Consider the following 24,854-nt stretch of genomic DNA (forward strand, 5'->3'; position numbering starts at 1 on the left):
GGGCGTCTAACTTAAGGCTATTTAGCATTTTAGCAGTGGGCGTCTAACTTAAGGCTAGTTAGCATGTTAGCAGTGGGCGTCTAACTTAAGGCTAGTTAGCATGTTAGCAGTGGGCGTCTAACTTAAGGCTAGTTAGCATGTTAGCAGTGGGCGTCTAACTTAAGGCTAGTTAGCATGTTAGCAGTGGGCGTCTAACTTAAGGCTATTTAGCATGTTAGCAGTGGGCGTCTAACTTAAGGCTATTTAGCATGTTAGCAGTGGGCGTCTAACTTAAGGCTATTTAGCATTTTAGCAGTGGGCGTCTAACTTAAGGCTAGTTAGCATGTTAGCAGCAGGCGTCTAACTTAAGGCTAGTTAGCATGTTAGCAGTGGGCGTCTAACTTAAGCCTATTTAGCATTTTAGCAGTGGGCGTCTAACTTAAGGCTAGTTAGCATGTTAGCAGTGGGCGTCGAACTTAAGGCTATTTAGCATGTTAGCAATGGGCGTCTAACTTAAGGCTAGTTAGCATGTTAGCAGTGGGCGTCTAACTTAAGGCTAGTTTGCATGTTAGCAGTGGGGGTCTAACTTAAGGCTAGTTAGCATGTTAGCAGTGGGCGTCTAACTTAAGAATATTTAGCATTTTAGCAGTGGGCGTCTAACTTAAGGCTAGTTAGCATGTTAGCAATGGGCGTCTAACTTAAGGCTATTTAGCATGTTAGCAGTGGGCGTCTAACTTAAGGCTATTTAGCATGTTAGCAGTGGGCGTCTAACTTAAGAATATTTAGCATGTTAGCAGTGGGCGTCTAACTTAAGGCTATTTAGCATGTTAGCAATGGGCGTCTAACTTAAGGCTATTTAGCATGTTAGCAGTGGGCGTCTAACTTAAGGCTATTTAGCATGTTAGCAGTGGGCGTCTAACTTAAGGCTATTTATTATTTTAGCAGTGGGCGTCTAACTTAAGGCTAGTTAGCATGTTAGCAGTGGGCGTCCAACTTAAGGCTAGTTAGCATGTTAGCAATGGGCGTCTAACTTAAGGCTAGTTAGCATGTTAGCAGTGGGCGTCTAACTTAAGGCTATTTAGCATGTTAGCAGTGGGCGTCTAACTTAAGGCTAGTTAGCATGTTAGCAGTGGGCGTCTAACTTAAGGCTATTTATTATTTTAGCAGTGGGCGTCTAACTTAAGGCTAGTTAGCATGTTAGCAGTGGGCGTCCAACTTAAGGCTAGTTAGCATGTTAGCAATGGGCGTCTAACTTAAGGCTAGTTAGCATGTTAGCAGTGGGCGTCTAACTTAAGGCTATTTAGCATGTTAGCAATGGGCGTCTAACTTAAGGCTATTTAGCATGTTAGCAGTGGGCGTCTAACTTAAGGCTATTTAGCATGTTAGCAGTGGGCGTCTAACTTAAGGCTATTTATTATTTTAGCAGTGGGCGTCCAACTTAAGGCTAGTTAGCATGTTAGCAATGGGCGTCTAACTTAAGGCTAGTTAGCATGTTAGCAGTGGGCGTCTAACTTAAGGCTATTTAGCATGTTAGCAGTGGGCGTCTAACTTAAGGCTATTTAGCATGTTAGCAGTGGGCGTCTAACTTAAGGCTAGTTAGCATGTTAGCAGTGGGCGTCTAACTTAAGGCTATTTAGCATGTTAGCAGTGGGCGTCTAACTTAAGGCTAGTTAGCATGTTAGCAGTGGGCGTCTAACTTAAGGCTATTTAGCATTTTAGCAGTGGGCGTCTAACTTAAGGCTAGTTAGCATGTTAGCAGTGGGCGTCTAACTTAAGGCTATTTAGCATGTTAGCAGTGGGCGTCTAACTTAAGGCTAGTTAGCATGTTAGCAGTGGGCGTCTAAATTAAGGCTATTTAGCATGTTAGCAGTGGGCGTCTAACTTAAGGCTAGTTAGCATGTTAGCAGTGGGCGTCTAACTTAAGGCTAGTTAGCATGTTAGCAGTGGGCGTCTAACTTAAGGCTATTTAGCATGTTAGCAGTGGGCGTCTAACTTAAGGCTAGTTAGCATGTTAGCAGTGGGCGTCTAACTTAAGGCTAGTTAGCATGTTAGCAGTGGGCGTCTAACTTAAGGCTATTTAGCATTTTAGCAGACGTTACCTTTGGGGTCTACAGCCAGGATGGGCCCCAGGTCAGCGGGGGTGCCGTCTCCGAACTTGTTCCTGGCGATGACCCTGAAGTCGTACTCCTCGCCAGCCAGCAGGCCCGTGATGTCACACTTGCAGGAGGCCGTCTCCATCGGCTGGCGGAACAGCTTCATCTTGGCGTCCTTCCTCAGAACCTCGTATCCGAGCACGTCGCTGCCGCCGTTATCCAGCGGGTCGCTCCAGGTCAGAGTAATGTTCTTCTTCGTGACCTGGACTGTCTTCAGGTCCACCACGGGGCCCGGGACGTCTGCAGGGACACGAGACATATAATATATATTTAACACGCCACACTCACAAAGACACTCAAATCCAGCACCAGGCACTTTTTACGCTGCTATGGACAGTCAGGCACTAATGCACATTTCTCAAAGTTATTGAAGTGACTGTTATTTTGTATATATTGATTGTGTGTGCATATGTACACATGTGTCTGTTGATTGTGTGTAAAAATAGAGATATATACATATTTGTATTAGGGATTGTGGGAAACGGTATTCCGATCTCTCTGTCTGTACACACAAAGATTGACAATAAAGTTGACTTTCACTTTCACTTCATATATAAACCTCACGTTAGTTTCCACTTTTCAAAATTCAAGTTTCAAGGCTCTATCATCATGTGCACAGCAGCTACAGTGTAGATATGGCAGTGAAAAACTAAAGTCCCAGGCTCCTCTCTAATGTGCAATGCCTTGTCTTTTAGGTGTGAATGCGACCTGAGTTAATATTAGTGTCCACTGACCCATGACGTCGACCCGGCACTCTGCGCTCTTGGTGCCGCTGCTGTTGGTACCGGTGACTCTGAACAGCCCGGTGTCGGCCCGGACGGCCTTCTTGATGCAGAGCGTTGTGTTGCGGCCCTGCGTCTCCACCAGCATGCGCTCAGCCTCCAGGTCCTTCTCGTCTTTGCTCCACTTCACCTCGGGCTGCGGGCGGCCGCTCACCAGTGCCGGCAGACGCAGCGCCTCGCCGGCACGCAGGATCACTCCGCTCCTCACCGAGGCGTCAAGGGACACCGCGGGGGTCTCTGAGGGACACATGGGAGGACAGAAAGAACATCAGCTGGGATCTTCATGTAGTTTACGCTAATGAAAACTGCACCGCATCAAGAATGAACAAAACATATACTATGGACACTCGTTTATTTCCAGAAGGTTTTTGGTCTTCATGTGATTAAAATAAATGTTCCTTTAAGGATTGAAGTGATCAGACAGGATGATTGTGGGGGTGCAGAGCTCCTTGAAGCCCCTGAATGACCCTCAGTGTTTACCTTCGGGCTCCTTCACAGTGACGGGCTCTGTGACCCCTGGGACCCCTGGTCCTGCGTCGTTGATTGCGATGACTCTGATGTAGTAATCCGCGCCCTCAGTGAGGCCAGTGATGCTGAAGGTGAGGTCTTTACACCTGAACTCTGTGCAGCGGCTCCACTCCTTCTCCCCCATCAGCACCTAGGGGGGGGGGGGGGGGGGGGGCACAGGGGTTATATTATATATATATATATATATATATACTGATATACATGCCTCACTATATACTGATATACATGCATCACTATATACTGATATACATGCCTCACTATATACTGATATACATGTATCACTATATACTGATATACATGTATCACTATATACTGATATACATGCATCACTATATACTGATATACATGTATCACTATATACTGATATACATGCATCACTATATACTGATATACATGCATCACTATATACTGATATACATGCATCACTATATACTGATATACATGCATCACTGTATACTGATATACATGCCTCACTATATACTGATATACATGCCTCACTATATATGAATGTGTATCACATACACTACACAAAGGCAAGTTTATTTATAAAGCACCTTTCAACACTGGGCAATTCAGAGTGCTTTACAAATACATGTGCATTACATGGCATTTAAAAACCGTAATTGAAAAGCAAAGATAATAAAAGAAACATTAAAAGAAGAAACCATGAATAAAAGTTGGGGTTCAGTGTGAGGGTTAGGGTTAGAGATATGAATCGTTCCATTAAAGCAGTCAGAGTGGCTGCAGCGTGTTCAGCAGATTGTTCCAGATGTTTGGGGACGTCAGGAACACATGATATAAAGACGGTGAGGCCCACCTTCTCCAGGTGGTATCCCAGGATGTCCCCTCCTCCGTTATACAGGGGCGGCTTCCAGGCCACGATCACTGAGTCCTTCCCAGTGTCCACGATCCAGGGGGTGGGGGGGCCGGGGGTCACTGTTGGGGGGGGGGGCAGGGTTAAATCACTGTATCTTTTGGGGATGTAATGATACTAAAAACTCACAGTACGATGATATCGCGATAAAAAGTCCACGGTACGATATTTATCGCGAAATTGAAAAATAAAGAAAAAAAATGTGAATTTCTTTTTACTTTAATTTTTTTTTCTTTATTAAATATTAAAATCTGATTTTTACAGCATTTTAGTAGGATAGTAGTATTTTAAAGTGTCAACAATAAAATAATCAGACCTTGCAATGAAATAAATCTGTGCATTGTCTCTCCACCACTTCAAAAACAATGCAGTGTTTGCCAAGAAGGTGAGGCTTATCGACAGGGAGAGATATAAATATACTGTTGCTGCTTATCAATGTCTCTAGGTATGGACATGTAGCCCTGTACACACCATGTCCTTTGGTGTTATCTGTTGTTTATGTTCGTGTTGGAACCTACTTGCTGCCATGTTGGACAGGTCTCCCTTGAAAAAGAGATCGATAATCTCAATGGGACCATCTGGTTCAATAAAGGTTTAAAATCGCGATAGATTTTGTCAGTCTCACGACGGTATTGAGTTATTTATTTACCGTGATATTCGATATATCGTTACATCCCTAGTATCTTTACATTAAAACATGTGAGTCACAGTATATATACAGTGAGGGCGGAGCCGAGACGTCAGGTGTGTTTACATCATCAGTGGGAGGGGCTTCATTACATATATTAAATAGTAATCTTGACGCACTGATGGCATCCATGGCCACGGTATATATTAAATAATAATAATCATAATAATAATAATCATAATAATAATGTGTACATACTGATACCATGGCCACAGTGTATTACATTACATTATATGTAATATATATATATATAATAATAACAATAATAATAATAATAATAATAATAATAATAATAATAATTATAACAACAACAGGACTCACTGATGGCGTCCATGGCCACGGTGCGCTCGCTGGGCTCGCTGAAGGGCCCGGGGCCGGCCAGGTTCTCTGCACAGACCCTGAAGATGTAGGTGAGGCCCTCCATCAGGCCCTCCACCCTCACATCCAGGGAGTTCAGCAGAGCCCTGTTCACCCGGGTCCAGTGCTTGCTGTTCACCTCCTTCCTCTCGATCCAGTAGCCCAGGATGGGGGAGCCGTTGTCTTTGGGCTCGTGCCACGAGATCTTGGCGCTGCTCGCCGTGACCTCGTGGACCCGGGGCGTGGAGGGGGCGTCGGGGGGGTCTGTGGGGAGGGGGGGTCGTTATTATTACAACAGTTTATTCAATTTACTTTTGTAAGACTTCAGAAAATGTCTGAGTGTTTCTCCTGGAAAGGGTTCAGCTTTAATCCCCTGCTTCTTGTATTATTATTTTATCAAATGTACAACTTTATTCCAAATATTCTGCATATATACGACTCATTGAAGGAACATCTTATAAGATATTCTCAAATTAAACATTTGTATGAAATGAAGCATCTTACACTACTACAGCAAACTTACAGTATATGTATACATGTCCTACGGTACGTATACTATTCCTTTGGGAAGAAGTTGTAGTTCTGCCGTCCCTCTGTTTCTGCAGTGTTGGTATTCTCTGGAGTATTCATGATCTATATTAATATGTACTCAGTGCTGCTCGTACGTACCGAACATGTTCTTGGCAACCAGGGGCTTGGAGGTGTTGGGGGGTCCGCAGCCAAACCTATTCTCCGCTGTGACCCTGAACACGTACTCCTTGCCCTCGATGAGCTTGGTGACGGCGTGGGTGGGGGTCTTCAGGGTGGAGCTCACGGTGATCCAGCCCACCTCCTCGTTACGGTTGTCCTTCTTCTCCAGGATGTAGTTAAGCACCTCGCTGCCCCCATCGTCCAGGGGGGGCTCCCAGTTCAGAACCACCGAGGTGTTCCTGACGTCCTCGAAGGTGATGTTAACCGGGGGGCCGGGTTTATCTGGGGGGGATTAGAGAATACATACATTATGGTGTGGGTCTGGTTTTAAACGCAGGTTAACCCAGGTCTCAGACGCAGGGTGAGCTCCTCACCCAGCACGTTGACGGTGCAGCGGGCGGACGCGGTGCCGTGCTGGTTCTCCACGGTGACGGTGAACTCTCCGTGGTCGCTCCTCACCGCCTCGCGGATCATCAGCGCGGCCCGGCCCCGAACGCTCTGATCCAGACCGAGGCGCTGGCTGAGGGGGTTCAAGAACTCCTCCTCCTCCTCGCACGCCTGCAACACACACATATATAAATACTATATACATACTATACTGCAGACTATATACATATATTGTATTTAACAGGTTATATATAATATTATATATATTACTAATACTCTGGATATCTGTGTGGTTATAGGTTGTATATAGTATAAATGCTGTGTGTCTCTGACCTGAGCCTTGGACTTCCTCCTCTTGACGGGGGCGGTCTTCTTCGTTGGTTTCTTGGTGACATCCTCGTCGTTCCTGAGCCAGGTGACCCGGGGGTACGGGGACCCGGAGATCAGGGCGTCGATCCGGACCTCCTCGCCCTTCTTCACACACACTCCGGACTGAACCCGGGCGTGCAGCGTCACACTGGGTTTCTCTGCACACACACAGTTCATATCAAAATAAATCAGAGGTATATATTTAACCTGCTTTCAAATCTGAGTGGAAAACAAGAAACATCTATATTTCTGTTGTCAATAATAATAACAATGATAATAATAGTAATAAATGTCCGTGTTTCCGTACCGACGGGGTCTGCAGCCTTGGTGAGCGGCGTGCTGCGGGACGGCTCGCTGACCCCCGCAGCGTTCTCCGCCCGGACCCTGAACTGGTACTCCGCCCCGTCCGTCAGGTCGGTGACTGTGTGGCTGAGGCCGGGCACCAGGGTGGGCGTGACGCGGTCGAATCGATCTCCGTCCTTCTCCATCTTCTCCACGATGTATCCGGTGATCGGGCAGCCGCCATCAGAGTCCGGAGCCTTCCAGGTCACTGTGATGGACTTACAGGTGGGGTCCCGGGCCTCCACTGCGATGGGGGGGTCCGGTTTCTCTGCAGAGGCAACCATAGGTGGTTAGTATTCTTCATTTCTATAATATATACATTTAATTATTAATAAACACTATCTTTTCATTACTCTAATGTACAATGCTTTGTATTTTTATGCTGCTTGCAATGCAAACATTTCACAAATGATTATCAATAAAGTACTTCTTATCTTATTCTTATCTTATCTGTGTTTGACTATATTTATCCATCATTCACAAAAACATGCTAACGTGCTAACATGCTAACAAGGAGGCTACAGAACGACTCTTTTTTCCTCATGTTTCAAACCTCTGATCTCATCAGTGTTTCAGGGTATGACTCACGTTTGACTTCCTCCGTGATGACGGCGTTGCGCAGCTCCAGGTTGGCCCCGGCCCCCACCTTGTTGACGGCCCGGACCCTGAAGAAGTACTCGCAGTTGACGTAGAGGTCTTTGACGACGGCGGTCAGCACGTCCTCGCCCGACATCACGGGCATGTAAGTCTTCTTGGAGGCCTCGCGGCGCTCCAAGGTGTAGCTGAGCACGGGGGAGCAGCCGTCGTCCTCGGGGGCCTCCCAGCTGATCCGGCATGAGTTCTTGGTGACCTCGCTGGACGAGATGTCCTTACAGGGTCCCGGGAGGCCTGGGGGGGCAGAGAGGGTGGTGAGGAGGGTACACAGTAGAACATGGCTATAGTTATTCAGTAGTACTCTGATATCTTCCTTCCTTTATATTGTGTATTTTGTAGACACTCGAAGTTCATATGTGTATTTTAACTGAAGCCGAGGCTAACACGTATGTGATCGGTGTCGTGTCAAATGGTCATAGAATCATTTAAAACATACAGACTGATTGCCTTCTACTCTGTTGCAGTGTGGTGTTGGTCTTGTGTGTGTTGAACAGAGACAGATGTTAGGGTTTGCCTTTCAGGAGGCAAAGGTGTGTGTGTGTGTGTGTGTGTGTGTGTGTGTGTGTGTGTGTGTGTGTGTGTGTGTGTGTGTGTGTGTGTGTGTGTGTGTGTGTGTGTGTGTGTGTGTGTGTGTGTGTGTGTGTGTGTGTGTGTGTGTGTGTGTGTGTGTGTGTGTGTGGTGTGGTGTGGTGTGGTGTGGTGTGTGTGTGTGTGTGTGTGTGTGTGTCTCTGTTCCTGCACTTCAGATCCATCTCACTTGTTTATTGACTTTCTTCATTACTTTATTAAATAGAACAAAGGACTGACTTTGTCCGTGAGTCATTGATCAGTCCCTCTGAAGAGTCGGCATGGTGGGTCAAGCCTTTGCCCCCAGTCCTAAACAGTGTATTAGTGGGAAGTTCTCGTACCGATGACCTTGACGGTGACGGTGCCGGTGGCGCTGCCCAGGCTGTTCTCCAGCGTGATGGCGTATGCGCCGGCGTCGGCCCGGCTGCTCTTCAGCAGGTCCAGGTGGGCGCTGTTCATCTCCACCGTCATGGACAGCCGCTCGCCAGCCTTGCACTCCACCTCGTCCTTCTTCCACACCATCTTGGGGGTGGGGATGGCTCTGTAGGGGACCTTCAGCTGCAGCTTCTCCCCCTCCACCACCACCACCTCCTGAGACGCCAGGTCCAGGGTGGGGGCGCCTGGGGGGGCAGGGGACATTTATTATTCTGAGGTTATCGTCATACTTTCACTTCCTATATATTATTAAATCCACAGAAGAGGCCTTTTCTTGAGTTTTAAAGCCTTACCTGTTTCCTGCATATTTGTGACTGATTATTTCTAACATATTTTCTTAAGGAGTATTGATGAGGAACATTAAAGGGAGGGAATAAAAGGCAGAGCTGCTTACAGTCGGGGTCTTTGGTGAAGACCTTGTCGGAGACGTCGGAGGGGTCGCTCACTCCCACTGCGTTGATGGCGCGGACCCGGATCACGTACTTCTTCTCGGGCTTGATGCCGTCGTCGATCCTGAAGCTGAGCTCTTTGATTGGCCGGGTGTTGACGCGCAGCCACTTGAGCTCGGGCCGGGCCTCGGCCACCTCCACGTGGTACCCGGAGATCGGGGAGCCGCCGTTTTTGGTCGGGGGCTTCCAGGTGACGCTGATGTGCTCCCGGCTGGCCTCAGGTACTGCCAACTCCAGAGGGGGGGAGGGGGCGCCTGAGGAGGAGGGGGTGCCCATTTAAAAAACATCCAGGTGCTTTACGAACTTTCTAACAATCAGAATACTTCTTTGATCCCGGGAACTGGGATTCATGATGGTTCAAAAGGTAGAAAATATAACATTTATATAAACGAGTTAAAGTGACGATGTGAAATAAAAATATGAAATAGTTATATAAATATAAAAAGTCAAATGCAAAATAAAAAATGAAATAGAAAAGATATGCAACATAAGAAGCAAAAATATGAATTATAAAATAAAATAAATAAATATATTTATATAAAAAGGGTGAAAGTCAAATATCCAACAGTAAAACAGCAGAACATATTTTGGCTGGATTTTTTCTGGTTTTCCAAACTCTGTGAAGTTTAGCGTGTCTGTTGGCTGCGGATTTGGGGGGCGGGCTCTTACTGGTGGCGTCCTCGATGGTCAGGATCTCGGTGGGCTCGCTGGGGTCTCCCACCCCAGCCTCGTTCTCCGCCCGGACCTGGAACTGCACCTCGGTGCCCTCGTCCACGTCCGTCACCTTGAACTGGGACTGTTTGTCGGGGGTCTTGCAGCACTTCAGCCAGCGGGACCCCAGCTTCTCCTTCTTCTCGATGACGTACCTGAGGACAGGTGAGAGGAGGTTCAAAGGGAGGGGAGATGTTCTAAAGAACACTGTTGGAGCCATAATGTATTTAGTTTGTTTTGATCTGCACACGTTTGATGTAACATGCAGTTCTGAGATTGAACACAGGATGGAGCGTTCACTTGAGAGCATACAGGTGATCACCGGGTGATCAGGTGTGAGTGACGGGAAGCAAACAGCTTTTGACCGTGTCGAGATGAGTGTGTGTTAACCTGTTTGTATCAGAGCGTGACTGGCAGGCATATATTGTTCCTCTGAATGGTAACAGAAGTAGCAATGCGGATACATTCATTAAGGTGAATATATTGGACATAAAATAAATGATAGATTCAAAGATACGACTCATATGGACATGGGTTTATCGTCTGGGACACGCGTCCCAACCAGTTCTCCCGTCCCATCCCTCAGTGGCTGAAGTATAGATTAGGTTTAAACTACAAACGTCTTCTGCAGAGCTGTTTCAGGACGCTTACTTGGTGATGGGTCTTCCTCCGTGGCTCTTGGGGGGTTCCCACTTGAGCTCAACATGTCTCTTGGTGACCTCGACCACGGTGAGGGCGTAGGGGGGTCCGGGGGTGGCTGCAAGGTGCATGGAGAATAAATCAGTTTGAGGGTCCATCATGAAGCTCTCGTAGAGATATCAACACAACTCCTTTATGAAGCACAGTTCAAATACTTCTTACTTCACATTTACTTTCTTTCTCAATATTTGGACATTTCTCTTGACACGGACGACTCATCTCAAAATGTACAACTTGGTTCTCGCTATTTGCTTCATCCCAACATGTATGGCTTTATTCTTAAAGTGCAGACAGGAGCAGGGAGAAGAACATTATCTTATATTACTTGCCCCTAAAATAAATAAATAGAAATAGATGGTCTGTGATTTTTTCTTAGTCACAGCCGATCATAACAGCAATAATGTATAAATGGGTATCTGTTGCTGTGGATGAAGCTTTCTCTAACACAGCTTATGATCCAGGTCGAACTCTCCTGTGTCTCATTCAACAAGCTACCCTGACCATGCTCACTAGCCATGAGAGCCCTAGAAGCAGCCGGTACTCACTGAATGTGTCTTTGGCGAGCACGGCGTCCTCCATCTCGCAGAACTCTCCCATCCCGGCGCTGTTCTCAGCAGCGACGCGGAACACGTAGAGCGAGCCCTCGTTGAGCGGCGTCACGGTGTACTTCAGCTCCTTCACCGTGGTGTCCACCGCCTGCCAGGCTTTGCGCCGGACGTCCCTCTTCTCCACCACGTAGTTAGTGATGGGGGAGCCTCCGTCGCTGCTGGGAGCCTGCCACTTCAGACCCGCCGACACCTTGGTGATGGACTCCACCTCCAGCCACTGGGGCGCAGAGGGGGGGACTGAGGGGGTGGGACATTCTTGTTATTATACTGTAGTATGTAATGCTTAGACCCTCCCACAGGTACCCCAACATTTTACTGTATTTCTGATTTGGCAAAAACTCTGAATCGAGGAGATGATAGGTTTGAGGTAGATTGGATTGTTTTGAGGTCACAGTTTTAGATTAAAGTTGTAAACTCAAAAGAATACTTGTTTCAGTAAAAGGACATGGTCTGTCTCCCACAGATATCCCTGTTCCACTGAAATGCATTCTGTTCTAGCTCTGTCCTGGGGGCAGTTTGGTTCAATTTCAGAACTTCTTAAAAACTAGGTTGCTTTTCCACCGCTCAGAGCCTGGGAGAAACCATATCATAATCTCACACATACGAAAACCCCTCCCAATAACGATGGGGAAGAGCGTCAGAACCATGCTCATGTTGATCCTAAAGTTACGGAGCGAGATTAAGGTGACATAGTTTGCCACCATGACTCAGCATTTGTTGACTGCTGCTCGTCCAATCGTGTCAGACCTACCATCTGCAGCTGAGAGTAACATGTCTCTCTCATCAGTAACGCCCTGTTGTGTATTTCCCCATCATTGTATTTAAATCAGTTTGAATTGACACAGTTTGACGACATAGCGCCTGAATGAAGGATGTATGATGTGTGGTTCCTCTGGTGTCACTCACAGAGCCTCTCCTTGCAGACCACAGGGTCGCTGGGCTCAGACGCCTCACTCTCCCCGGCCTTGTTGACGGCCTTCACCCTGAAGCAGTACTCCTGATGCTCCACCAGGCCGGTGAGCTGCTGCTCCGTCTGCGGGACGTCCTCCATCAGCCGGATCCACTCCTCGCTGCCGGCCTTCTGGAACTCGATGATGTAGCTCTCGATCTTCGCCCCGCCGTCGTGCTCCGGACGGGTCCAGGCCAGCAGGGCGGTGGTCTTACCCACCTCCCGGATCGCAGGTTTTCCTGGAGCCCAGGGAGGATCTGCAGCAGACACACATTAGATATTAAAGCTGATAACATGCTGCAGGTTCTGCAGAAGAACCACACATTAGATATTAGAATCTCATCAAACGTAATGAAGTGCTACCGATGGGGTCTTTGATGAGCACCGGGTCGGTCTCCACGCTGGGTTTTCCTGGTCCAGCCAGATTCTCGGCCAGAACTCTGAAGCTGTACTTCTTCTTGGTGGGGAGTCCCTTCACCCTGTAGACACCATTCAATACATATGAATACACATTATATTAACACCTTCTCTCTATCTTAATATCGTGTGAGTCCTCACCTGAAGGTGGTGTCCTTGATGGGCAGCTTGTTGCATCTGATCCACTTGTCGCTCTCTGGGTCGAACTTCTCGATCCAGTACCCGGTGATGGGACTGCCGCCGTCTTCGTCCGGCTCGAACCAGGTCAGAGACACGGCATCTTTGGTGATGTCCGAGGGAGTGACTCTGGTTGGAGCACCAGGAGGATCTGAAACAGACAGAAGGTGTTCTGAATTATCCAGAAACTGGATGTGGTCGCAGTGCGCCAACCATGGTTCTGTGGACTAGTGTTTATGGACTTCAACACGTAGACTTCTGTCTCGTATAACTCTGTCTCGTAGACTTCTATCTTGTAGACTTCTATCTCATAGACTTCTGTCTCGTAGACTTCTGTCTCGTAGACTTTGATCTCATAGACTTCTGTCTCGTAGACTTCTGTCTCATAGACTTCTGTCTTGTAGACTTCTATCTCGTAGACTTTGATCTCATAGACTTCTGTCTCGTATAACTCTGTCTCGTAGACTTCTGTCTCGTAGACTTTGATCTCATAGACTTCTGTCTCGTAGACTTCTATCTTGTAGATTTCTGTCTCATAGACTTCTATCTCATAGACTTCTATCTGGTAGATTTCTATCTTGTAGGCTTCTATGTCGTAGACTTCTATCTCATAGACTTCTGTCTCATAGACTTCTATCTCATAGACTTCTGTCTCGTATAACTCTGTCTCATAGACTTCTATCTCATAGACTTCTATCTCATAGACTTCTATCTGGTAGATTTCTATCTTGTAGACTTCTATGTCGTAGACTTCTATCTCATAGACTTCTGTCTCATAGACTTCTATCTCATAGACTTCTAGATAAAAGAAGACAGCAGTAAGAACAGTTCCTCATAGACTTCTATAGAACGTACCGAAGGAATACTTGGCGATGATGGGCGCGTGCTCAGCCGGCTTTCCGATGCCGTACTGGTTCTCAGCGCTGACCCTGAACACGTACTCCTTCAGCGCCGTCAGCTTGCAGGCCTTGAAGGTGGTGTGCTTCACCGTGGCCGACAGCTTCACCCACTCCTCTTTGTCCGTCTGTCGGCTCTCCACGATGTAGTTGGTGATGAGCGAGCCGCCGTCGTCCCGGGGCGGGTTCCACGCCATGCAGCACGACTCGTTGGTAATGTCAGAGAGGTCGAAGGCGGCGGGGGGGCCAGGTTTATCTGAGAGGGCAGGGCAAAACGTGACCATGAATCAAACTGTCCGTCCAGGGCCACACCACACTGAGACATGAGTCAGCTGTACTGGATGCACTGAATGCCCGTACACTTCTAAACTCGTTAATCCTTTCAAATGTAATTCAAACCATTATTTACCTTTGTCATATATCTGTGTTTAATAAACATTACATATTTTAAACCAATATTCAGAATGATTAATACATGTTTTGTTGTAGTCCTGATTAAATTATTTCGAGGGTCGGTGTATTGAAATGTGTGTAAGTTGCAGTGGGTATAAGCCTCAGCGTGCCGTTTTGGATATTGTGGAGCATGCTGGGTAACATACCCAGGATGTTGACGTCGATGGTGGCGGTGGCGCGCCCGCAGTCGTTGACGGCCTCGATGATGTACGTGGCGGTGTCGCCCCGGGTGCTGTTGGCGATGGACAGCTTGGAGTGTCCGGGCTGAGTGTCCATGGTGATGCGGTCGTCGGCCCGCAGGACCTGGTCCGCTTTGGTCCACTTCACCCTCGGGTCGGGCTTGCCCTTCACATCAGCCGGCAGCTCGATCTTAGTGCCGGCCCGGGCCGTCAGACCCGCCAGCAGCTTCACGTCCAGCTGGATCTCCGGAGGCTCTGCAGAGACATCACAGAGTCAGAGACATTTAACAAAAACTAACTCCCTGCGCAGAAATAAAACATGTTTCCATAACTGCCCATGCTTCCTGCTTTGATTCAAAACCCCTCCCACCTCTGGCGTCCACGGCCTGGATCTCGTCGGTGGCCCTGCAAGGTCTGCTGGCACCCAGCTTGTTGAAGGCTCGGATCCTGTAGGCGTACCACTGGCCCTCGATCAGCCCGGTCACCTGCATCCTGAGAGAGAAACACACAGTTATTAGAAGGCTTTGACCTGGCTGCAGACAGGAGGGTAAACAGCAGGAAACAGTTCTTACTTCAGCTCAGGGATGGGCTCTCCGCAGGGCTCCCACTTATCCGTCCCGCGCTGACACTTGTCCACAACGTAGCCTTTGATGGGAGCGCCTCCGTCGTACTTCGATGGCTCCCAGAACAGGAAGATGGACTTTCCGCTCTTATCGCGCCACTTCAGGTTCTCCGGAGGATCGGGAATAGCTGTGTGGGGGAGGGGAGATAACGCAGGTCAGGCAGTGACTCAGGGTTCAAACACGGTTCAATGTTGGAAAGGCCTTCATATGGTGAGTCTGAAGAGGACTGATGTCTGAGGCTATATCAGAGAAAGCTTGTGTTGGGTCTATGTGATGCTCAGCCACTCACTGGCGGGCGAGGACACGTTGACGGGCTCGTCGATGTATGCCGGCTCTCCCGGTCCACACTTGTTGCAGGCGGTGACGCTGAACAGATACTCCTTCCCCTCCACCACGTCTGTGATGGTGTGCTCCAGGTCCAGCACGCCCGCCGCCACCTGGAGGAAAATCAGGAGGCGTCAGTGAGGAAATAACACTTAGGAAAAAGCCGGAACTTTGAGAAGAGTCAAGAAATTGAGATATTGTTTGGGGAATTTTGTGAAATGCAGAGAGAAAGTCTGAACTTTGAAAAAATAGTAAACATTATCCTTCTTGAAGCATCTGGACCTGCCACAGTCTTTATTTGTCCTGGATGTTTTGCAGGCTGTGCACGTTTCTTTACATCTGCACTTTAAAATGAATGAACATGCAGCCTGCTGTCAGGGTCAGGGTCTCAGGGGTACCTTGGCCCAGGTCTTGCGGGACACCTCTCTCTTCTCGATCTGGAAGTGAGTGACAGGACTTCCTCCATCGTGCTCGGGCACCTCCCACATCAGGTGCACGTGGTGACGCGTCACCTCCGCCACCTTGAAGTCCTTGGGGGCACTAGGGCATGCTGGGGGAAAAAAGGAAGGGAACAATAAATTAATACTTGTATATATATATAATGTTTGTATTATTATTTATCATTTTAAAATCTTGAGTTTATTCTGAAATGCACAATTGAAATGTTATTGAGTATTTTATTCTGCAGTTGACATCCATCACCCGGGGATTTACCCTGCATGCATTAGAAAATCTACCCTTTGGAGAATCTACCCTTTGGAAGGTCTACCCAGCATGCATTGGAGCATGCATTGTGTGAATGAGCATCTCATTGTAAAGTTACCGATGACGTTGACCTCCACCTCTCCGCTGACGGAGCACACGTCGTTCTCCAGCGTCAGGCTGTAGGTTCCTTTGTCCGGGCGGACACTCGGGGACACCATCAGCTCGGTGAAGGTTGGTTTGGTCGTCATGGAGACGCGCTCATCGGCGGTGCTCAGCTGTTTGTCTCCGAACGTCCACTTGGCGACGGGCGTGGGGTACCCGGTGATCGGCACCCTGATGGTGAGGGGCTGCGGCACGATGACCTCCAGACCGTTCCTGAAGCCACTCAGGTCGAAGTGGGGACCCACTGAGGACACAGGGGGGGAGATTTAGATTTATACTTTTACCGAATATCTGAAATATCTGAATATCTTCCCTTTTTTTTAACAATTCTTTATTTAGAAGACAGTTGAGAACATTTCACCAGTTATAATGAGATAGACTTGCAATTACAGGGAGTAGAAAACATTTGCAATAAGGGAACAGTAAACATTGAAACCCTCCCCTTCTCATTGTTCTCTTTTTTTTAATGTGCATCTTATACAATGTTCATGAACTTTATACAATTTATTTGACTATCTTATTGTTCAATTTGTATATCTTCAGGTACCGTGTGGGTCGTCGGCCAGCAGGGGGCCGAGCTGCTCCGCGGGATCGGAGAGTCCGGCGGCGTTCTCAGCACAAACTCTGTAGAGATACTTCTGACCCGGCTTCAGACCCGACACCTGAGAGGAACCAGAACCAGGAGAGTAAACAACAGAAAGAGAGAACCAAAAAGCTGGAGGAGAACCCCCTTTCACTTCTACTCTAAAGACAAGTTCATGTACAGAAGGTCGTGAGGGACACGTGGAAATGATTTGAGATCTGAGATTTAAGTCAGAAGTCAAACATTCTGAGAAAAAACACAATTTAGAGAAAGTCAGATCTTTGCGAAAAGCTAAATTATTCCTGAAATGTTGTGAAAATAGTTAACATTTTGAGAAAAGTGAAAATATTTACAAAGGAAGTGAAAATGTTGAAAAAAATTCAGAATTCTAAGAAACATTCTTAGAATGTAAGAAACATTTCACGATTTTATGAAACATTTCACAATTTTAAGAAAAAAGTTTCCTTAGAAAAGTATTAAATGACTTAAACTATAACTTAACAAAAGCATTTCATACATGTTCTAATCCTTCTCTAGATAAATCAGAGTAAACATAGGGCTAGTGGTCGTACGCGGTAGTGCAGGTCCTGGCACAGCCGGGCGTTGCAGCGCATCCACTTGTCGGAGCCGTCGTCACTCTTCTGGATGATGTAGCCGGTGATCATGCTGCCTCCGGTGCTGCTGGGCGTCTCCCAGGTGAGGGTGACGGCCGTCTGCACCTGGTCGCTGTAGTTCAGGTTCAGGGGGGGGGATGGACGGTCTGCACAGAGGGGCGGGGGTGAGTACACAGAAACGCAGAAGCAGAAGTTAAACGAGCGTGCGGCGGCTCACCGATGGGGTCCATGATCTTCACGGGCTTGGTGGCGGCGCTGGGCCTGCCGATGCCCGCCTTGTTCTCGGCTCGGACCCTGAAGATGTACTCCTTGTTCTCCACAACGTCGTTCAGCGTGGCCGAGCGGTCCACCGCGGCGCACACCATGGCCGCCTCCCACTTCACCGAGGTGCGGTCGCGCAGCTCGATCACGTAGTTGGTGATCTCCGAGCCGCCGTCCTTCAGCGGGGGCTCCCAGGACAGAGTGGCACCGTAACGGTTCACCACGCCCACCGCCACGTTCTGCGGGGCCTCGGGAACGTCTGGGAGAAGGAAGGAACAAACAGGAAGTCATTATGGTGCACACACGGGTGTTATGAATTACTTCTGAATGTGAGAGACTTGAGAAAAGTCCAAATGATATGAGAAAAGTCAACATTTTAGGGAAAAAAAGTCAGATTTTTTAAGAAAAGATAAATCTAAATATAAGAGAGGCAGAAGAAGGGGGGGCTGTTTCTTACCAAACTTGTTCTTGGCCTGCACGGCCTCCTCGGTGGCGGAGAGCGGTCCGCTGCCGACACGGTTCTTGGCGCAGACCCGGAACAGATACTTGCTTTCTCGCTGCAGGCCGCTCACGCAGTACTCGGGCGCGTCGGCGCGGTCCGTTGACAGCGTCCACGTCTTACGCTTTATGTCGCGCCTCTCCACAACGTACGACAAGATCTTGCTGCCGCCGTCGCTCTCTGGCTCCTCCCACGCTAAACTTACCTCTCCGTCAGCCGTGTCCACGACCCGAAGGTTCTTCACCTGCCCGGGGACGTCTGGGGGGGAAACACATCTCATCAGGCTCTCAGCACTTATTATAATACCATAATATTTTAATGGTCAGATCAAGTCTGAGATGCTCCTTGCATCACAGCAGCTCCATGTGGAACATCAACAGACAAACAACAACACACATGAGAAACAAACAACAACATGGAACATCAACAGACAAACAACAACACACATGAGAAACAAACAACAACATGGAACATCAACAGACAAACATCAACACACATGAGAAACAAACAACAACATGGAACATCAACAGACAAACAACAACACATGAGAAACAAACAACAACATGGAACATCAACAGACAAACATCAACACACATGAGAAACAAACAACAACATGGAACATCACAGCAGGGGGGTGTACTACGAAGCAGGATGTTCTCTTAGCAGCTAACTTCAGGGAAAACTCTGGGTTTCCGGTCCTACGACGCTGGTTCTCTTTTTAGCGGGCTAGATCTCCATGGTAACTGATGCTGGGCACAGAGGATGCTTCAGACTGACTGGAGCACAGAGGATGCTTTAGGCTGTCTGGAGCACAGAGGATGCTTCAGGCTGTCTGGAGCACAGAGGATGCTTCAGACTGACTGGAACACAGAGGATGCTTCAGACTGACTGGAGCACAGAGGATGCTTCAGACTGACTGGAGCACAGAGGATGCTTCAGGCTGACTGGAGCAAAGAGGATGCTTCAGACTGACTGGAGCACAGAGGATGCTTCAGGCTGACTGGAGCAAAGAGGATGCTTCAGACTGACTGGAGCAAAGAGGATGCTTCAGACTGACTGGAGCACAGAGGATGCTTCAGACTGACTGGAGCACAGAGGATGCTTCAGGCTGTCTGGAGCACAGAGGATGCTTCAGGCTGACTGGAGCACAGAGGATGCTTCAGACTGACTGGAGCACAGAGGATGCTTCAGACTGACTGGAGCACAGAGGATGCTTCAGACTGACTGGAGCACAGAGGATGCTTCAGACTGACTGGAGCACAGAGGATGCTTCAGACTGTCTGGAGCACAGAGGATGCTTCAGGCTGTCTGGAGCAGAGAGGATGCTTCAGACTGACTGGAGCACAGAGGATGCTTCAGACTGACTGGAGCACAGAGGATGCTTCAGGCTGTCTGGAGCACAGAGGATGCTTCAGACTGTCTGGAGCACAGAGGATGCTTCAGACTGACTGGAGCACAGAGGATGCTTCAGGCTGGAGCACAGAGGATGCTTCAGACTGACTGGAGCACAGAGGATGCTTCAGACTGGAGCACAGAGGATGCTTCAGACTGACTGGAGCACAGAGGATGCTTCAGGCTGACTTTATTGATCTCCATTAGATGGTAGCAGTTCATATTCTCTGTTAGAGCATGGTTTGGGTGCGACGGATACTTAGTGCTCAGGTGACAGGAATAGGAAGTGGGACTCACCGATGACGTCCAGGTTGATGAAGGCCTCTCCCTCTCCATGCTTGTTGCGGATCAGGATCCGGTATCGGCCGCGGTCCTCCTTGCGGGGGCTCTTCATGCGGTACTCCGTCTTGTCGGCCGAGGTGTCGATGTTCTGCACCGGCAGGCTGGTTCCCTCGTGGAACCACTCGGTGTCGGCGCGAGGATACGCGTCATACGGCACCGTCATCATGAAGGGCTTCCTGGCGTCCGTCACCAGGTTCTGGTCCGTGGTTTTGATCTTAGGGATCGCTGTGAGATGGATCAGAGAGAGGATGGGGAAGGGTTAGTGAGGAACCCTGGAACATCTCTCTGGTTCCTGATACAGCTGAAGAGTCATTTTAAGTGTGTTGTTTTCATTATGTTTTTATGATTTCTTTACTTTTGTAAAGTGTCTTTGAGTTTCAAGAAAAGCGCCCTATAAATAAAATGCATTTTTATTATTAAAGAAAACAGACCTTGGGAGACCCCCGGATATAAGTCGGAAGAAATAAGAAATACAAAAAATATGATACATATTTCAAAATAATAATAATAATAATAATAATAATAATAATAATAATGATGATGAATACAAACATTTATTAAAATAGTAATAAAAAACAAATAAAAATAATAATAATAATAATAAACAATAATAATAGTAATACAAATACAAAATTAAAATAATAATAAATAATCACAATACAAAAAACAATAGTAAAAACATTTTTTTATAAAATAAATTAAAATAATAATAAGTCAGGTGTTGCGTTCACTGACCTGCCAGCTCCAGCTTGGCGCGGGCGTCCTTGTCTTTGGCCACCAGGCGGTACTCGCCCTGGTCTCTGGGCCGGATCTCGCAGACCTGCAGCCGGTGGATCTTGCCCTCGCTGATCATCTGGTACTTGTCTCCCTGCACGATGATCATATTGTTCCTCATCCACTTCACCTCCACGCGGTCCTTGTTCAGCTCCACCTCGAACACCACGTCGGAGCCGGGGGGCTGGAACGTGTCCTGGGGGGGTCTGATGATCTCCACCGGGGTCTCTGTCGGAGAAAAACAGGGTGAGGACTGGGGGAAAAGAGACTCTCAGAGACCAACAGATCCAGGTTTACTCTGGTCTTACCCTCCACAAAGAGCCGGGCCCGGGTCCTCCTCTCGTCTACTCCACAGGCGTACTCACACTCATCGTCCGGCCGGCACACCTTGATGACCAGTCGGCACGTCTTCCCCTCACGCTCCATGTGGTACCTGAACACACAGGAATATAAATCATACATTTTATTTAATTATTCCCCCCCACTCTGACACTCTACTATTCATGCATAGTGTAAATAAAAGAGGGCCCCGGATGGAACCCTGTGGTACCCCTTAAGGACTTGATGAAAGCCGTACCTGGGTCCTTCTCTGATCTCCCGTCCGTTCCTGTACCACTTGACGGCGGCCTTTTCCTTGCTCATCTTGCAGGTGAACTCTGCATCCTCAAACTCGGTGACGGTGGTGTCTCGGAGCTGTGCGGTGAAGTCGGTGGGCGCCTCGCTGATGATCAGCTCGGCCGCGCACTTGTCGTCTCCGACCACGGCGGTGTACTCGCCCTCGTCGTCCATCACGCAGTCCTTGACAGTGAGCGTGTGCTTCAGGCCGTCGGCGCGGTACACGATGCGTTTGCTGAGTGTCACTTCCTGTCCCGCCTTCAGCCAGCGCACCGTGACCTCGGGCCGGTTCACCTTACAGGTGAAGCCGATCGTCTTCTTCTCCTGAGTCTCAACGTCCTCGATGGGGTCCAGGAACCGCAGCTTCTCCTCTGCAGGGAGGGGGGTCACATGTTAATACACTGCTGCATAATATCACTACTTCATAATATCATCACAGATCTATTGTAAGTATTTTGAGATTCATTTATTACATATTTTTGTATTTTTGTTTTGTATTTGTTGTTTATTTATGGCTCATGTACCCATTTGTTTACTTTTTATTTGAAATATATTTCCTCAAAGCAGATTACTTGTATGTAAAAAACGTATATGTCTAAATTATTATATATTAATACCCTTTTCGACTTTCACTGAGTTATATCTTGGTCAACCCTTTAAATGCAAGTGTTTTTAAGAACTTTGTTTAACCCAGAGCTGTAGATGTGTCTCTGATAGACAGCAGGTGTTGTTCAGTTGTAGTTCAGGTGTAGTTCATGTGTAGTTCAGGTGTAGTTCAGGTGTAGTTCAGGTGTAGTTCAGGTGTAGTTCAGGTTTAGTTCAGGGTTAGTCCAGGGTTAGTCCAGGTGTAGTTCAGGGTTAGTTCAGGTGTAGTCCAGGTGTAGTTCAGGGTTAGTTCAGGCTTAGTCCAGGTGTAGTTCAGGGTTAGTCCAGGTGTAGTTCAGGTGTAGTCCAGGTGTAGTTCAGGTTTAGTTCAGGTTTAGTTCAGGGTTAGTCCAGGTGTAGTTCAGGGTTAGTCCAGGTGTAGTCCAGGTGTAGTTCAGGTTTAGTTCAGGGTTAGTCCAGGTGTAGTTCAGGGTTAGTTCAGGGTTAGTCCAGGTGTAGTCCAGGTGTAGTTCAGGTTTAGTTCAGGGTTAGTCCAGGTGTAGTTCAGGTTTAGTTCAGGGTTAGTCCAGGTGTAGTTCAGGGTTAGTCCAGGTGTAGTCCAGGTGTAGTTCAGGTTTAGTTCAGGGTTAGTCCAGGTGTAGTTCAGGGTTAGTTCAGGGTTAGTCCAGGTGTAGTTCAGGTGTAGTCCAGGTGTATTTCAGGTGTAGTTCAGGTGTAGTCCAGGTGTAGTCCAGGTGTATTTCAGGTGTAATTCAGGTGTAGTTCAGGTGTAGTTCAGGGTTAGTTCAGGTGTAGTTCAGGTGTAGTTCAGGGTTAGTTCAGGTGTAGTTCATGGTTAGTTCAGGTGTAGTTCAGGCGTAGTTCGGGGTTAGTTCGGGTGTAGTTCAGGGTTAGTTCAGGTGTAGTTCAGTTGTAGTTCAGGTGTAGTTCAGGTGTAGTTCAGGGTTAGTTCAGGTGTAGTTCAGGTGTAGTTCAGGTTTAGTTCGGGGTTAGTTCAGGTGTAGTTCAGGTGTAGTTCAGGCGTAGTTCGGGGTTAGTTCGGGTGTAGTTCAGGGTTAGTTCAGGGTTAGTTCAGGTGTAGTTCAGGTGTAGTTCAGGTGTAGTTCAGGTGCAGTTCAGAGTTAGTTTAGGTGTATTTCAGGTGTAGTTCAGGTGTAGTTCAGGGTTAGTTCAGGTGTAGTTCAGGGTTAGTTCAGGTGTAGTTCAGGCGTAGTTCGGGGTTAGTTCAGGTGTAGTTCAGGTGTATTTCAGGTGTAGTTCAGGTGTAGTTCAGGGTTAGTTCAGGTGTAGTTCAGGTGTAGTTCAGGTGTAGTTCAAGGTTAGTCCAGGTGTAGTTCGGGGTTAGTTCAGGTGTAGTTCAGGCGTAGTTCGGGGTTAGTTCGGGTGTAGTTCAGGTGTAGTTCAGGGTTAGTTCAGGGTTAGTTCAGGTTTAGTTCAGGTGTAGTTCAGAGTTAGTTTAGGTGTAGCTCAGGTGTAGTTCAGGTGTAGTTCAGGGTTAATTCAGGTTTAGTTCAGGTGTAGTTCAGAGTTAGTTTAGGTGTAGCTCAGGTGTAGTTCAGGTGTAGTTCAGGTGTAGTTCAGGGTTAGTTCAGGCGTAGTTCAGGGTTAGTTCAGGGTTAGTCCAGGTGTAGTTCAGGTGTAGTTCAGGTGTAGTTCAGGTGTAGTTTGGGTGTAGTTCAGGGTTAGTCCAGGTGTAGTTCAGGTGTAGTTCAGGCGTAGTTCAGGGTTAGTCCAGGTGTAGTTCAGGTGTAGTTCAGGTGTAGTTCAGGGTTAGTTCAGGTGTAGTTCAGGGTTAGTTCAGGTGTAGTTCAGCTGTAGTTCAGGTGTAGTTCAGGGTTAGTCCAGGTGTAGTTCAGGTGTAGTCCAGGTGTAGTCCAGGTGTAGTTCAGGTGTAGTTCAGGTGTAGTTCAGGGTTAGTTCAGGTGTAGTTCAGGTGTAGTTCAGGTGTAGTTCAGGGTTAGTCCAGGTGTAGTTCAGGTGTAGTTCAGGTGTAGTTCAGGGTTAGTCCAGGTGTAGTTCAGGTGTAGTTCAGGTGTAGTCCAGGTGTAGTCCAGGTGTAGTTCAGGTGTAGTTCAGGGTTAGTCCAGGTGTAGTTCAGGTGTAGTTCAGGTGTAGTTCAGGGTTAGTCCAGGTGTAGTTCAGGTGTAGTTCAGGTGTAGTTCAGGTGTAGTCCAGGTGTAGTTCAGGTGTAGTTCAGGTATAGTTCGGGTGTAGTTCAGGTGTAGTTCAGGTGTAGTTTGGGTGTAGTTCAGGTGTAGTTCAGGTGTAGTTCAGGGTTAGTTCAGGTGTAGTTCGGGGTTAGTTCAGGTGTAGTTCAGGTGTAGTTCGGGGTTAGTTCAGGTGTAGTTCAGGTGTAGTTCAGGTGTAGTTCGGGGTTAGTTCAGGTGTAGTTCAGGTGTAGTTCAGGGTTAGTTCAGGTGTAGTTCGGGGTTAGTTCAGGTGTAGTTCAGGTGTAGTTCGGGGTTAGTTCAGGTGTAGTTCAGGTGTAGTTCAGGGTTAGTTCAGGTGTAGTTCGGGGTTAGTTCAGGTGTAGTTCAGGTGTAGTTCGGGGTTAATTCAGGTGTAGTTCAGGTGTAGTTCAGGTGTAGTTCAGGGTTAGTTCAGGTGTAGTTCGGGTGTAGTTCAGGTGTAGTTCAGGGTTAGTTCAGATGTAGTTCAGGTTAAGTTCAGGGTTAGTTCAGGTGCAGTTCAGGCGTAGTTCAGGTGTAGTTCAGGGTTAGTTCAGGGTTAGTTCAGGTGTAGTTCGGGTGTAGTTCAGGTGCAGTTCGGGTGCAGTTCAGGTGTAGTTCAGGTGTAGTTCGGGTGTAGTTCAGGTGTAGTTCAGGTGTAGTTCAGGGTTAGTTCAGGTGTAGTTCGGGGTTAGTTCAGGTGTAGTTCAGGTGTAGTTCGGGGTTAATTCAGGTGTAGTTCAGGTGTAGTTCAGGGTTAGTTCAGGTGTAGTTCAGGTGTAGTTCAGGTGCAGTTCGGGTGTAGTTCAGGTGTAGTTCAGGTGTAGTTTGGGTGTAGTTCAG

The 24,854-nt window shown here is 47.8% G+C and overlaps 1 protein-coding gene across 11 annotated transcripts in view; it reads right to left on the reverse strand.

Annotated features, from left to right (window-relative positions):
* The window catches only part of ttn.1 (titin, tandem duplicate 1), a 236,951-nt gene that overhangs the window by 101,735 nt on the left and 110,362 nt on the right, over positions 1-24,854 (reverse strand). For all 11 annotated transcript variants that reach the window (XM_079667095.1, XM_079667103.1, XM_079667097.1 and 8 more), the window contains 33 exons: positions 21,200-21,608; positions 20,931-21,055; positions 20,584-20,850; positions 19,804-20,073; positions 18,073-18,372; positions 17,572-17,874; positions 17,313-17,500; positions 16,705-16,819; positions 16,114-16,401; positions 15,689-15,840; positions 15,256-15,403; positions 14,916-15,093; positions 14,714-14,835; positions 14,311-14,598; positions 13,671-13,967; positions 12,780-12,966; positions 12,585-12,700; positions 12,179-12,478; positions 11,210-11,509; positions 10,617-10,722; positions 9,924-10,120; positions 9,200-9,508; positions 8,712-8,990; positions 7,738-8,037; positions 7,115-7,417; positions 6,772-6,965; positions 6,426-6,609; positions 6,031-6,333; positions 5,326-5,625; positions 4,260-4,378; positions 3,395-3,572; positions 2,867-3,151; positions 2,079-2,372 (listed from right to left, as the gene is read on the reverse strand). In XM_079667095.1, coding sequence (XP_079523221.1) covers positions 2,079-2,372; positions 2,867-3,151; positions 3,395-3,572; positions 4,260-4,378; positions 5,326-5,625; positions 6,031-6,333; positions 6,426-6,609; positions 6,772-6,965; positions 7,115-7,417; positions 7,738-8,037; positions 8,712-8,990; positions 9,200-9,508; positions 9,924-10,120; positions 10,617-10,722; positions 11,210-11,509; positions 12,179-12,478; positions 12,585-12,700; positions 12,780-12,966; positions 13,671-13,967; positions 14,311-14,598; positions 14,714-14,835; positions 14,916-15,093; positions 15,256-15,403; positions 15,689-15,840; positions 16,114-16,401; positions 16,705-16,819; positions 17,313-17,500; positions 17,572-17,874; positions 18,073-18,372; positions 19,804-20,073; positions 20,584-20,850; positions 20,931-21,055; positions 21,200-21,608 — 7,704 coding nt within the window. The remainder of the gene's footprint in view (positions 1-2,078; positions 2,373-2,866; positions 3,152-3,394; positions 3,573-4,259; positions 4,379-5,325; positions 5,626-6,030; positions 6,334-6,425; positions 6,610-6,771; positions 6,966-7,114; positions 7,418-7,737; positions 8,038-8,711; positions 8,991-9,199; positions 9,509-9,923; positions 10,121-10,616; positions 10,723-11,209; positions 11,510-12,178; positions 12,479-12,584; positions 12,701-12,779; positions 12,967-13,670; positions 13,968-14,310; positions 14,599-14,713; positions 14,836-14,915; positions 15,094-15,255; positions 15,404-15,688; positions 15,841-16,113; positions 16,402-16,704; positions 16,820-17,312; positions 17,501-17,571; positions 17,875-18,072; positions 18,373-19,803; positions 20,074-20,583; positions 20,851-20,930; positions 21,056-21,199; positions 21,609-24,854) is intronic.

This window comes from Notothenia rossii (genome assembly GCF_949606895.1).
Source record: "Notothenia rossii genome assembly, chromosome: 2".
In the NCBI taxonomy this organism is placed as follows: domain Eukaryota; kingdom Metazoa; phylum Chordata; class Actinopteri; order Perciformes; family Nototheniidae; genus Notothenia; species Notothenia rossii.